Source organism: Lissotriton helveticus, chromosome 1_2 (assembly GCF_964261635.1).
Source record: "Lissotriton helveticus chromosome 1_2, aLisHel1.1, whole genome shotgun sequence".
NCBI classification, from domain to species: Eukaryota; Metazoa; Chordata; class Amphibia; order Caudata; family Salamandridae; genus Lissotriton; species Lissotriton helveticus.
The window spans coordinates 102397323-102412759 of record NC_136058.1 but is presented as its reverse complement, the minus strand read 5'-3'; the positions used below and the strand labels follow the sequence as shown (position 1 = coordinate 102412759).

Here is a 15437-nt window from a genome sequence, read left to right as displayed (position 1 = left end):
CGGATCTCCCGCCACAGGGGATCTCGGATGAGGAGCACAGTCGCCTCGAGCTTCCACTGTCAGCGGAAAAATTAGGGAAGGCCCTCGGCGAACTGAACGCAGGGAAGGCCCCAGGACCCAACGGGTTCCCGTGCGAGTTTTTTCGGAAATATCATCTCCAGTTAGGGGCACGTTATAAAAAGGCGCTGGACGCTGCAAGGGAGTCAGGTCACCTACCGGGGGATTGGAGACACACCGAGATAGTGGCGAAGATACTCGCCAAAGCCCTCGCCAACCGCCTCCTCCCATTAATCACTAACCTGGTCCATCCGGACCAGGCCGGTTTTATGCCACATAGAGCTACAAGACACAATATTAGGCGGGCCCAAGTGGCATTAGAAATGATGCGAGCCACCGGAACTCAGGCGGCGCTTTTGCTGGCTGACATTGATAAGAGCCTTTGACTCGCTGAGCTGTGTGTACCTACACGCGCTCCTGCCTCGCTTGAATCTGGGTCCCCACTTCCTCTCCTACATACGGCTGCTGTATACGGACTTGACGGCGTCTGTGAGAGTGGCCGGCGCGGTCTCGGGCGCCTTTCCTATTGGACGTGGCGCCCGACAGGGGTGCCCCCTCTCGCCGTACCTGTTCGCCCTTGCCATGGAACCTTTAGCGGCGTGGGTACGCATTGACGCGCAGATGAAGGGCTTTGAATGGGAGGCTGGGCCGTCTGATAGGATCGCGCTCTATGCTGACGACGTACTCTTCTTTCTCACAAACCTAAATAGGTCGGGACCGAGAGTCCTTGAAATTATGCGGGTATTTGGGGAGGTTTCGAGGCTCCATCTTAATGTGCGGAAATCCACTTTATGGACCATGGGAGGTAGTGTGGAACTAGGTAACTGGGCATCGGCTCTACAGAGGGCTACCGGGAGTATTAAATACCTCGGGGTATTCCTGACGGACATACCGGGAGTCTCGTGGGAACGCAACGTAGCTCCGGTATGGGACCGAGTCCGGTCTGACATGAAAACATGGTCCCGTATGCCCTTAAACCTCTATGGCTTGGGCCTGTCACTGCTGCATTCACGGCCGCTTTAGGACGCTTTAGCGTATTTTTAAAATATCCCGTTTTGTCTACTATTTTAATTTAATTTGCCCATAGTTTTCCCCTGCTTTTAACCCCGGTTCGCATTGCTGCACGTAAATAGTGCCCTCACCGCTATTTTGGCGGGCCGGTCCCTCGCGCTTCTGAATTAGGTGAGCGCCATCTTGGGTGGGTGTTGGGGAAGCGCTGTATTGATCGCGCTCTAGCAGTCAGGTGGACTGGCTAGAGGCGGTTTCCGGGTTTACTACTTAAGGAAGGCAGGAGGTAGGTCCTCCTGCTTAGGCCTGTCACTGCTGCATCCACGGCCGCTTTAGGACGCTTTAGCGTATTTTAAAAATATCCCGTTTTGTCTACTATTTTAATTTCATTTGCCCATAGTTTTCCCCTGCTTTTAACCCCGGTTCGCATTGCTGCACGTAAATAGTGCCCTCACCGCTATTTTGGCGGGCCGGTCCCTCGCGCTTCTGAATTAGGTGAGCGCCATCTTGGGTGGGTGTTGGGGAAGCGCTGTATTGATCGCGCTCTAGCAGTCAGGTGGACTGGCTAGAGCTCTATTTAAACCGGCTACTATGGCGCGCACCGTGTGCGCGCTGCGAGTGCGCCGCAATGACGCCGGAGTCACGCCAGAGTCCAGCCCGTCTGCGCCCGTCCGCGCTGAGGACGGGCTGGACAGCTGGCCTTATGGCTTAGATCCCCCTGACCCCCTGCACTTTAGATATTCTACTCAGACCCTGCTCGCGCTTAAACCCTCTCGGCTTTCATGTTTCCATTCATTTTCGCCTGATGATATTTTAAGCTCTCTACCCTGTGGATGCCCGATGTCAGATACGGTAAGCTCCATACCCCCTCCATCCAGTCATATGCCTAAACAACCCTCTTTTCCAAGAGTCAGGACTCTGAAGGAAGACTGCCTCCTCCTAAATGCCCGCTCGCTTATTAAAAACAACATCATGTTTAGGGATCTTGTATTAGACAAGAAGCCTTCCCTGGTTTTTGTGACGGAAACTTGGGCAAAGGACTTTTCTGGTCCTGATCTTATTGAAGCTGTCCCTGAAGGATATTGCTTGGCTCGTCAAGATAGACTGAACAGGGTGGGAGGAGGGCTAGCAATTCTTTACAGGGATTATTTTCATTGCCATACTGTCTCTATTTCCGACCCCACGGACAGTTTTCAAGCCCTATTCTTTTCCATAAAAAGTGGCCATAGAGCCTTCTTCAATGGAATACTAGTCTATCGCCCTCCTGGCTCGCGTACTGATTTTGGACAACGGCTTCTCCACATCTTAGAACCCTATTTTGGTCGGAAAGATTTTACGGTTCTGGGAGATTTTAACTTTCATTTGGAGAGGCACGATACCAAGGAAACCTTTTCCTTGCTTAATGCCATGTCAGCCTGTGGATTTGCCCAATTGGTTAAAGGGGCTACTCATCGAGCAGGCCACACGCTCGACGGAATCTTTTCCAATGACGAGAGGCTGATAATCAAGGACTCTATCTCCCTGTCATGGTCCGACCACCTGGCCGTTCCTTTTGAGTTAGCTTGTCCGCTCATCCATACGTTCAAAAATACATCAAGCAAAAAGGAACGTCGCAGGAATTTTAAGAACATTACATACAGCTCCTTTACCCCGTGGGCACTCAATTTGTCCTCATCCCTAAGGGAAAATGTCTCTACAGCAGTCCTACAGTTTGAAAGGACCGTGACTGAAGCATTGGATGAATTAGCCCCCATCCAACTATGCCACCGAGCCAGAAAAAGGCCCTCAGCCCCCTGGTTCTCGGAACATCTTAGACTCCTCAGAAAAGAAGTAAGGAGGCGGGAGCGACTATGGCACTCTGGTTGGGATCTAAAGGATAGGGAAGCTCATAAGACTCTGCTGAGGAATTATAAAGCTGAAATCATAAAGGCCAAACAAGAGCATTTTACGGCCTTGACAACCTCACTGACCTCTCCTAAAGAGCTCTTTAGGGTAGTGGACTCCCTTATAACTCTCCAAACCCCAGATCCCCTAGTAGCATCCCAAGAGCTTTGTAATAACATTGCCTCTTTCTTCCAGGCACAAATATTAGATATTTACTCTGCCTTGGAGGTGCAAAGATCTCTCATCACTGGGCCCCCTGCCCTGGGGGCTATGGACCATGCCCCGGCAGAAATACTTCCTCTGGGAACCCTAGACTCTTTTCCTCCTCTTCTTTTAAAGGATTTGGATAGCCTCCTCAATAAAACTAAATTTGGCTCCCCTCTGGATGTATGTTCTATCAGGATTCTGAAACAGTGTAGGGATACTCTCTTGCCCCCTCTGGTTGATATTATGAATAGAGTCACGAGGGATGGCCTCTTCCCCACCCAATGGAAAAACGCGGTAGTAAAACCTCTACTTAAAAAGGCCTCTTTAGACCCTGCAGTTCTAAAAAATTTCCGGCCCATATCACTACTGCCAGCACCAGCAAAGATGTTAGAAGCACATCTTAACAAGCATCTTGCCACATTTGTAGAGAACTCGGGTTGTCTTGACTCCTCCCAACATGGATTCAGGAGGGAACACAGCACTGAGTCGGCCCTCACCATAGTGTTGGACAATATCCGCACGCGTGTTGATGGGGGCCAGACCACCCTTCTGATCCTTTTGGATCTGACGGCGGCCTTCGATACCCTTTCTCCCTCAGTGCTAACATCTCGGCTGAGGGAGGTTGGGGTTCGGGGGCGGCGTTAGATCTACTCACTTCTTTCCTCAATCACCGAGTGCAAAGAGTGAAGTTGGGGGGAGTACCTATCTCCATCCCTGCCGGTGCAATGTGGGGTCCCCCAGGGGTCGGCTCTTAGTCCGACCCTATTCAACATCTATGTGACCCCACTTGCCAGGCTAATTAGATCCTATGGGATGGAGATAGTATCCTATGCGGATGACACCCAGATACTCGTCTCTCTCTCCCAGTCAGGCGCCCCGACAGCCTCCAATTTTAGATCTTGTATGGAGGCAGTCGGACAATGGATGATTTATAATTCATTGAAATTAAATGGAGAGAAGACGGAGGTGATGGTGTTTGGAGGGAAAGAGGACGTATGGTCATCTGGTTGGTGGCCAGACTCATTAGGAGCCTGCCCCACCCCTACCTCCTCTGCAAAAAATCTTGGGGTCATGATTGATCCCGCCCTCAATTTGGATAAACAGGTCAACAGAACCATCTCCACCTGCTGGGGCATTATCCACATTCTTAAGAGGATCAGGCACTACCTATCGCTGCAGGCAAGGAAACAGCTTGCAGTTGCCCTCATTGGCTCCCGGCTGGACTACTGCAATGCGCTGTACGTGGGACTGAATAAAAGTCTACTGCAGCACTTGCAGGTAGTCCAAAATGCTGCTGCCAGGTTTGTCCTGGATCTCCCCAAACGTGCCTCAGCTACAGCGGCTAGAAAGCTGTTACACTGGCTTCCGGTCGAGGACCGTATCCACTTCAAGACCCTTTGTATAACCTATAGGGCCTTAGCTAAAAATAGTCCCACTGGTGTAGGATCTATCTTGTCCCGCTACACTCCCTCTAGGAATTTGCGTTCCTCGAGTAGACTTCTTCTGTCGGCCCCTCGATTCAGGAGAGCTAAATGGGGTGGCAGGGCTTTTTCCACCTTGGCGCCCAAGTGGTGGAATGCCCTCCCACTGGAATTAAGATCTCTACCCACTCTTCAGGCATTCAGAAGTGCACTGAAGACGCATCTCTTTATGCAGGCCTATCTGTAATGGTGACATGCCTATGTTTATGATATGCTCTGTTAGGCGCCTTGATGCCTTCTGGTTATTGTTTGCGCGATATAAATTTTACTCAAATCAAATCAAATCTATGGCCGTTCGGCCATCTTCAAGATGGTGGCCCTCCCTCGCCTGCTCTATCAGTTGCAGAACCACCCCTACCCAGTCTTGCCGCAGTGGTTTCGCCAGGTTAATTCGGCACTGGGATGCTTTCTTTGGGCAGGGGGCGCCGTACGGGTGGCACTCCGCACCTGCTTCCTTTCTACATATTGCGGCGGACTCGCGTCGTCGGATATCCTATCCTATTATCAAGCATCTCACTTGTTAGTATTAAATGAGTGGTGGTACAGGGATCGGGGTGACCCGGCGTATGCCCTAGAGAGATTTTTGATGGAACCAGACACTATCCATACGCTATTGTACTCGGCGGGGAAGAGGAAGAGGCTCCCCGTGGTTACCCAGGTGGTCTTTCAGATCTGGCGTAGAGCGCTTAGCCGCATGGGATGGTGGAACAGGCTAACAGAGGAGACCCCGTTGTGGCGGAATGGCCGATTGCCGGCTTTAGCGGCCCTGCAGGGGTTCAGCGGCTGGGATACGATAGGGATCTCGGCGATGGGCCATGTCATGAAGGGCACGACCCTTAAATCATTTCAGGACCTGAGGGACGAATATGACATGCCCCAAACTCAATTTTTCAAATACTTGCAGTTCAGACATGCCATTTCCCCTGCCTTGGAGGGACTGGACTCCCTTCCGGAGTTCAGTCCACTGGAAGCTAAGTTATTCATGGGGGATCTGGAGGAGAAGAAAATATCCCGCATTTACCAGTCACTGGTCACTCATTGCTCCCCTTCTCTGGACAAACTGCGAACCACCTGGGAGAGAGACGTGGGAGACATAGATGAAGAGGGTTGGAGGGAGGCTCTCGCTGCTCCGAGGGAAGCGGCTATCGCCGTACGATTGCGCTTTATCCAATTTAAATACTTACACAGAGCTTATTTTACGAGAGAGAGATTGTGGCGGGCCGGTTTGATTGCTTCCCCTGACTGCCTGAGATGTGGCCGGGAGGTGGGCACGTTCCTGCATACGGTATGGTCTTGTGGGGCATTGGAGAGATACTGGACGGGTGTGTGGGACTGCCTGGATGAGGTGTTGGGTTGGAGGCTCCCCGTACATCGCAGCTGGGCCTTCGTCATGGAACAGGTGGGTGGTAACATCTACAAACGACACTTACTACTTCTAGGCCTTACGGTAGCCAAGAGAGATGTGGCCCGTGCTTGGAAAGACCCTAGGCCCCCCCCGATAGAGGTGTGGAAACAAGGATTGGATTATTGTATGGGATTGGAACGTCCAGTATATGAGGCCCGAGGCTGCCCCAGAAAGCACTACAAAATATGGAAGAGATGGGCGGAATACAGGGGATTGTGGCTGGAGCCGCCGCTACAGCGGGATGTCGCTGATGAGCAAATGTTTTGAGAACCGGGGTGGGGATGGAGTGCATCACCAATTCAAAATGACTATTTTGTTTACAGACCTGAGTGGACATCGTGAACGGGGCTAGGGTGGGATCCAGGAGGGGGTAGTTCTTACGGGGTAGGGGGGTGGGTATTTTTCTGATAATAATGTTTAATTTGACTGCTGTATTGATTGCAATTCCTTGCATTTTGATTTTCTACTCACAGTCCCTCCGGTGTTCGGAGTACTGTGGATGTCATGCAATCTTACTTTAAAACCAACAATAAAATCTTGTTCTGAAAAAAAAAAAGAAGAAGAAAGTGGACAATAAGTTCCTTCACCTAACTCTGAAACGAGCGAACAGAGACACATCTATCTCTTGGAAGTCACCACAAGGGCCCTACAAAACATGGGCCTGAGGGGAAAGTAGGTCACTACATAGAGAAGAAAAGATGGGCCCATGCAGGCAAACGATAGTCTCACTGTAGCATGTGATGATGGAGGATTTAGAAGACATGAACAAGTCCTTCTGAAGATCAATTACAACCAATGCTGGGTAGCTGGCTATGCTTAGGTAAACCAGATGGAAAAGTAACACATGACAACTAAACACCATGGCTAACATAAATGAAGAAGCAAACAGTGACTTAGTTGCATGCACAGCTATCAGAGGGTATACATGATTATAGAGTGGATAAAACCACCTCCCATCATTTCTTTAATTCGCCAGGATTCTGCACATATACACAAAAACTAGACCTCATTCAACTTTTGCCCAAAAATAGTGCAACACTATAAGACAGGAGACACCTAGTCAAAGTTATAGCTTCCGTGTTAATTCATTTATGTATTGGCGCTGAAGAAATCATGGTGCAATACTAAAATAAGGAGGTGATCTCAAACTGTAGAATGATCACAGCTGTAAAAGGTTCTTTTGATAACATAATATTATCCTACTGATGAAATATTAATGCACGTTAACAATTGAAAATAATTACAAGAGATTAAAACAACAAAGTGCAAAATAGCTGTACTTGATTTTCAGTTCACAGTGCCATGGTATATGAAAACAGGTCCCAGAAAAGCAGTCGTAAAAGACCTCAATGGCTGTGAGCCTGAAACGCCTGAAATGGATTCTGAAAACCCCATAAATAGACAAAGAATGAAAGTGAAAATGTTAGGCTCCTTAGCCTTTGCCCATCCTGTATGTTAGGTGAGTTTCTATGAATCATCCAGACAGAAACACCTTTCAAACAAGAAACGACCCGTTTGCGTTGCCTAAACATATTCTTAATTTCTCGAGTGTGTAGCAGATCTTAATGCACAGGATTAAGTGACTCAACAAGGTACTCTTCTGCACTACCTTCCCTTTCTTCGGACCAGAAGACTCCACAAAGAACTGATTGTCACTTCCTTGATATGATTATTGGACAATCTTAAAGCCCTTTTGGTGTTTATCCAATGGAGCCTCTCTTCCTCTTTTGAGGAATGAGGGAGAGCAAAAACTGCTGGCAGGGTGATGGACTGCTCAACATGGAAGGGAGTCACAGCTTCTGGTAAGCACCAATTTGTCTGGAAAAATAGTGTTGTAGGGCAATTGTATTGAAAGTGCCTGAAGTTCACTGAGGCAATGAGCTGACGTAACCGCAGTGAGGACGACGGTCGTTAAGGTCACAAAACACAGCGAGCAGCTCTACATCTCCGCGAAGGGGATACACATGAGAAATGAGAAGACCTAGTTAAAGTACCACTCTTGCATCACAAAAGGTTTTGGAGAGAACAGGTCTGTCAAACCTTTTATTAACCTCATCAAAACAGGTGATTTTAGCAAGGAAGACTGGTCCGGTAAACACAGAAAGGCCGAGAGGGCTGACATATAACCTTTGATAGTGCCAACTGAAAAGCTTTGCTGGGGGCTAAATACCAAACAAACAAAAGGACCTCAGACAGCTTTGTTTGTAGGGGGTCAATCTTACAAACATCGGACCAGGCCAAATATTTGTCCCAGCATAAATGGATTTCGTGGAAAGGCGCCTGGAGGCAAGGATGACATCCACAACTACACGCAGCAAATCAAATGCAGTCATTTGATACCACTCAATCTCTATGCATGTGGGTGTAGACTGCGTAGATTTGGGACGCCCCCTCGTTGCCAAGACAGGAGGCCCTCACAAAATAGCATCCTGAACGAATGAGCATCTGTCCTCTAGGTACTACAATCTCCTGTCTTAATATAGAGCCACTAGGATGAATTGAGCCTGGTTGGACTTGATCTTTTTCAGAACTCGGAGTAGGAGAGAAAGAGGAGTGAAGGAGTAAATATGTTCCGTGTACAATTCCAGCCAGAGTCCGTTTCTTAATGAGTGTTCTTTCTGAAACTCCAATGAGTACAACTTTTAACACTGCATGCTCTTGAAGTTGGCAAAAAGATCTAGCCAGTGTTCTCCATTGAATGGAAAATGCCTTGCACCCCCTCAATGTGTAGACACCACTTATGATCTGCCAGATGCCTTCAGCTCAGTTTGTTCACTCTAGCAATCAGGGACCCTACTGATGGTTTGCGATCAGCAACAAACCTGAGTGCTCCAACCAAATCCTGACACAGGACCCAAGACTCCACTCTGACCTGTTTGTTGTAGTGATGTTGCCCTTGAGAACCTGCACCAGCATCCCCTTGATAAGAAGGCCTTCAGGATCAGCTGAATAGTCCTCAACTTCAAAAGATTGGTATGGAGCTAGCCTTTGCCAGAAATCAGAGTCCCCTTATCGCCACCTCCCCAGCCCATCACATCCTTCATCACTGTCAGTTTTGGGAGGTGAAGGGAGAGGGGTCTGCCACTGAACCAATAGTGTTTGGACAGCCACCAATGAAAATCTTGAGCAGTCTCCTTTGAGACCTGGATGGTGTTGGCTAGGTTATCTTGATGCTACGCTCATTGGAACTTCAAGTGCCAGAGCATGCCATCTGACACAGCCGAGGAGGAGAATGCATGTGGTTAATAGGCTAGGACGCCTCAGACCTGGCTGCTCCCGCCATGAGCCAGGACTGAGACTGAAACATCAGGATCACAGACCAAATATCCTGGAATCGTGGCAGGGGGCAAGACTTGAACTCCAAAATGTACAGGATAACCCAAATAAATGTAAACTCCTGCAAAGGAATCAGGTGGGACTTCTGCTCTTTGATAGTGAACCTTAGCAATGTCAAAAGGTTTGCAGTCATTCGGAGATGGTCCACGACTGGCTGCGGTAAGCTCGCCTTTAACAGCCAGTCAACGAGCACGGGAAAACTTTTATGCCCGACCTCCGAAGATGGACAGCGACCACCACCATCACTTTCATGAACACCGAAGGACACTGCTGGGGATGAAAGGGAACACAACAAACTGAAAATGCTCCAGGCCTACCCTGAACCGCAAGTAACCTCTGTGGGACTGCAGGACTGGTATATGAAAATGTTTGTCCTGCAGATCTATAGACACCATCCACTCATCCAAGTCCACAGCAGACAGGATCCGGGCAAGTGTGAGCATTTTGAATTTGTTTTTTCTCTGGAAGGCATTCATAGGCTGAAGGTCCTGAACAGGCCTGTGACCCCCAGTCCTTCTTCGGAATGCTTAAATAGCAAAAGTGCCAACCCTCTCATCTTCCAGTGCCTGGCACTTTCTCAATGGATCCCTTTTGGTGCAACAGGCACATCTCCTAATCAGTGCTTGAAATGGAAAAATAGAAGTGCAGGTACTCTGTAGCAGAGTACCTGCTTGTTTCTGAGAAGTGCCGGTACTCTCCCAATAAAAGTATAGCAATTCTCTCAAGAAGTGCCGGTACTCTCCCTCCCAAAACAAAAAAGTGCCGGTACTCCGTACCGGCCCATTTAAAGCACTGCTCCTAATAAAATAGACACATGCTCAATTGAAATTTGCTGTGGTGTTAGAGGATTAGAGGACGTTCCGGAAAGTAAAGGTAGAGCATAGCCAAATTGCACCCATCAGTCAGACGTGATGGATCGCCAACCTGGAAAGAATGTTAAATCCTGTCCCCCACTGGTTAGAGATGTGCAACTGAGAGCAAACTAAAGTGGTTTAGTGGATACTGTAGCAGAAGAGGAATTGGAGTACTGATGCAACCTCTGGCCAGCATCCTGCCTGCCAGACCTATATCCACAGCTTCATATGGACAAGGGTGTCTGCTGCATCACTGGTTACAAAGGCTGGCTGTCTCTACACCAGCCCTCTGAAATAGCCTTTAAACTTTTGGAATTGATTCAAAAACTATATGACTGGGTTCAACAGCCCCAAGGACCATGCTGTAGATTTGCTGACTTTAAGGTTTTCCATCGCAGAGTCCGCCATCTCGCCGAAAAATTGAGACTCGTCAAAAGGTATATTCATTAGGGACGCCAGAGAATCATGTGGATTGCATTCACGTCTGTTAAAACTTTGCCAACAACTGCCCTTTCCAGGCAACCCGTAGTGCCCAGACTTGTGAGGATAATAAATTTGGCAGTGTCTTTTCAATCATATCTTTGAACCAAAGAGGACCTAAGTTATTCCTTGACTGTCGGCAAGATCTCGTTGGCCCTATCCCAATGGGCTTGTGTGTATTGCCCAGCAGACAAACAGCATTTTCGAACCACGTGGTAGACTTACAAAGGAAAACATTCACTTTCCAAAAACATCAATCCTCTTGGATTCTCTGTCTTGAGTAGGAAATGAGTTTGGATTCACCTTGCCAGTCAAAGCCTAAACAAAAAGACACTCTGGAGTGAGATGCTTTGTGAGAAGATCTGAGTCACTAGCCTCCCAGTCTAAGACGTCTGGTCATCTGTCTATTCACAGGTGGGCAAAGCTTCGACCAAGTAGCCATCAAAGTATCATTGAAGGCATCATTTAAGGGAAGTAAGGTCTCGGAAGTCGCTGGCCCCGACTGCAAAAATTTCTGCTAGAACATTTTTTTGGGTCTCAATGCTAATTGCAATTCTAGTGCCTCATCTGCCCTCCAAGTCACCACTGCAAATTCAAACACTCATGGAAAGTCTATATCTGTCAGCAGCTAATTCACTGAACATACAGGTATCAAAGCACTCAGAAGCTTGATGCTGGTTCATATGCTTTCTAAGTGGTCAGATTTTATTTCACTGGTGAAACCAGAATCCCTCCATGTCACAGTGACCCTCAAAAGGTAAGTAAGAAATGGCTCTAAAATCAATTTTTGCAAAAGGCTTTTGATTAGGAATTAATAAAGACAATTTAGTAGACAGTGTGGTTATGAAACAATGATGCAAGCACATATGGAAAATGACACAGGTAGATATCAAAGCATCCCTCTCTAGATCATCGTCCCACATTCTGAAATTTCATAACTGATCCACTCTTGACTAATTCTCCCAGGACACAGGAAGCGTTTGGATTATAAATTAATTGCATTATACAACAAAGACCATGGGGTACACTCCACTATGGCATCTGCTCAAGGGTAAAGATAGAAACTTACAGCACACCTTTTCTAACATTCCAACCACAACTTCCTCAGTAAGGGTTCGCCTAAAAGTCCCTGAGTTCCATTATGCAGCTATCCAATCACCATAAGGCTGAGTGGTGCAATACATTGGTCACCTCACCACATCCATGACTAAATGCAGGATTACGCTATGGTTCCACATCAACTGGTATGTCAATTTTGGGCCTTTGGAATGCAATCTGGCACGCTAACCCAATTGGTTAGATTGAAGTAAACCAAGACTACAATTCACACAACTCATTTCAAATGTGAAAAGAAAAGCACTAGATAGCAAAACCATGTCTCTTGCGACTTGGACTGGTATGGTAACTCTATTGACGACAGCATATGTTTGCTTTAATGCACGTTTATTCACATACTTCTAGGATATAGATCACTCCTAAAGATGGTAGAGTAGATACCCACATATGCAACCACATGTATTGTCCCACATTTCTACAGGACCTCATGCTAATGCGCAGCTACTAACTTGCTGCACTGTTATTGGAGCACATCTCAGATCCTCATGCACGACACCCAACACCTTCCATACAGGCCAACATATAACCCACACTCCTAGAACCATGCACTCCAAACAGGCCCCCAGGACCACAAAGGGAACGGAAGCGCTGTGCTCGGTCTACAAGGATATGAAGCGCTATATACCGTCTACAACACTTTAGTAAAGCTTGGCTATAGCTTCCAGTGTCAACTATGATACTGCAAATCAGCTACCACAATGTGAACCCTTGCTTTTCTCGAACTGGCCACTGTCCCCCAAAGTGTAACTGAGATGATTTAAACTTTCTATACTGTGCATAGAAAGTGTGTTAAGATTTTGCTCTAGGGAAAATGTTCAGCTATCGCTGCTCAAAAAGGAGCAGTGCAACATTTCTTGTGAAGTCACAGCGGCATTAAGACGCTAACGTGAAAAGGCATTCAAACTCCTGTGTAAACAAATACTCCCAAAGACAAGTTACAAACACTGGTCTTTCAATGTGTCAGAAAAACCGCCCCATCTGTGTCAAAGCATACTTAACCTTTTATAAAGTGACTGATTAAATAGGTGGGGTGGCAAAGGCGACATTCGCGTCATTTAACAGCTAGTTATTAACTCTTAATGCGTCCCAAAGCCCTCCAGGGTGGTTGGGTAGAAGATAATTCGTTTGTTACGCATACTTGGTAAGGCGTGTAAAACGATATTTCTAACACACCATCCGATGCAGTTTGAGCACTAAACCTATGTCTCGCATTCTTGTGTTAAAAAAGTTTGGTGGTGTTTCTTACACGAACGTCGTGAAAAAAATCACCAGAAGAAGCGATGCTCACATTGGATCTCCAGCTTCTCACACTCTTGTGTCAACAATACAGAGAACCCGAACAGTGAATGATGATGAAGAACTTCTGGTTGATTGTAAACAAGAGAGTGAGCTCGGAGTATGATGCAGCTCTCAGCGATGGCAGTGCATTCCATACTGCACATACCAGCACATGAAAGCGCTATATTTATGGTGAGCCGCGTGGGTGGGGAAGGGGCACTGGGACATTCCTCAGCCCCTGCATGTGAAGGACCGTGCAACGCCCAGAAAACGACAGCCCGGTGGAGCCCCAAGCGGAACACACTGTGTCTCGTACTGCAAGAGATGAGCCTGGAAAGGGCTGTGGTCATAGTACATGGGATACAGAGGAAAAAGTGTCCAAGAAAAACAACAACTGGAGCCTTATCTACAGAGAAATGTACAAGTAGCAAACCGGGTTAGCAGTATACTTCTTACACAAAAACAGAGCTGCCCAGGCATATATATGCAACATTTTAGATCACTCAGGAGGGGGATTTCCTCACAGAAAAAAGCAGAATTGTATTTGCTCCTGGCGTACATTAAATGAGTCACATTTGACAGGCTGGGGGGGGGAAGGGTATTAAAAATTGCAAACATAACACGAATTCTGGTTGTTCCCATCAGTTCGCTAACTGCCATCCTATAAGGGGTGGCTAGTGTAAGTGGCTGATCTGTGCCCCGAGAGAGAGTCACCCGTGCACAGGGGCAGGGCAGCAAAGTGACAGCAGAGCGCACGCCAGGCGGGGAGACAGCCTCTAGTGCAGAGGGGTGGCACCAAAACCCTGTGCCCGCGGGGAGAACCACAGACGCACACCCAGCAACAAAGCAGCCGTGCAGGCCGAGCACTCCCGCAGCCCAGCTAGGCCCCTTCCACCGCTGGAGTACGCAGGGATCCAGCACACAGACAGCCTGGCACCCGGGGCAGGCGACAGACCGCTCCCGCGTTACCTGCTGATCTTCTGTGCGAAGGCGCGGCGCTCCGCCATGGCTGCGGCCGGTGCCCCGGGGAGCGGGGAGGGAAGGCAGCCGCTCCGCTGCTCCAATGCTGGTGCTGCCGCTGGAGCACAGGGAAGCCAGCCAGCGGGCCCGGCTACCGTAATGACGCGCACACAAGCGCACTCCGAACAGAAATACTGGGAGGAGTGCGCGCTGAAAATACCGTACTTCAACCTAGGGCCTCGGCGCTTAAAGAGTAATTAAGTTGCCTGGATCTGGGCCGCTGCCCAGTCGCACGACGTAATTTTGTAGTCTGACACCCACTCGTGCAGTGTATTCAGATTTCAAAGCAGGCAGAGTGCCACAACTGTGTTTCCATTGGAAGCAAACAGCAGTCGCTTTAGTCGGGAGGGAGTGCGTCCCACAAAACAGAGCGTTGCAGAGACCAAAACAGAGGGACACCCGGAGTTTCGGTGGCCATTGAGTTGCAAGGAACTGTTAACGTATTCTTCTTGGGAGCAGTTAGATAAAATGTGTGCGAGTGGGCATTGAGTGGTAAGGGAACATGGAGCCAGAGCTATATTCGGTTTGAAATATAATTAAATCTGTAAATCCATAAAGCTCGGCAACCCAGGCAGCAAGCTAATAGGGAGGTGTGGTGGGGGCGGGGGGTGGGCTCTTTATCTCGCCCATATTTATATTTATATGCAAGACTCATCTAGGTAAGCTGATGGCAGAAGCCACATGAATGGGCTCTGGATCGAGGTTCCAAGAGGAACACGAGAGGCGTCAGGGCCAGGAACCTGTCTTTATCTTGGCTCGAACCTTCAGTGGCTCGCCCATCTCTCCAGGTGCATGTCTAATCGGGTCACACCCAAGGGTGCTGGAACAATTTTCAGTGCGGGGGCGCTGCCACTAATGTTACATCACTGAAGTCATACGGGAGTGTGAAAATCCAAGCATCACACAAAGGACAAGTGTTGCAAAAACATATCCATTCTGCTAGAGAGTGGTAAGTAAGTAGTATGTAACTGGTGTATTTTGGAGCATGCTATCACGAATATATTACTAAAACATGTGGTAGTGCACTGTAATTTACAGACAGCATATTTTCAATTTAAATAGCCACTAAATTTGCACATGCAGTTTTAATGATTAAACTATACAGAGCAAAACCGATAATGTGTGGAAAATGGGTTTCAGCGAAAATTTGTCATTTGCACATCTCCAAGTAAAGTGTCTTGATTGTCCTATTAAAGCACTACATTTGTGCTTTCCTAACAACTTATTTATTTTGAAATATTTTTGCAATTAATTTACATGTACTTTAAAATTTTGTTATGAGTTAGAAAAAACGACAGCCTTTCCTTTCAC

The 15437-nt window shown here is 47.8% G+C and overlaps 1 protein-coding gene across 14 annotated transcripts in view; it reads right to left on the bottom strand.

The window, feature by feature from the left end:
- DOCK7 (dedicator of cytokinesis 7) overlaps positions 1-14228 on the bottom strand; it is an 870736-nt gene extending 856508 nt beyond the window's left edge. For all 14 annotated transcript variants that reach the window (XR_013603568.1, XR_013603571.1, XM_078669468.1 and 11 more), the window contains exon 1: positions 14076-14228. Coding sequence is in view for 12 of the 14 variants with exons in the window: in XM_078669468.1 (XP_078525594.1) it covers positions 14076-14113 (38 nt within the window). In the remaining 2 variants the exon portion in view is untranslated. The remainder of the gene's footprint in view (positions 1-14075) is intronic.
- Between the last annotated feature and the right edge of the window lie 1209 nt (positions 14229-15437).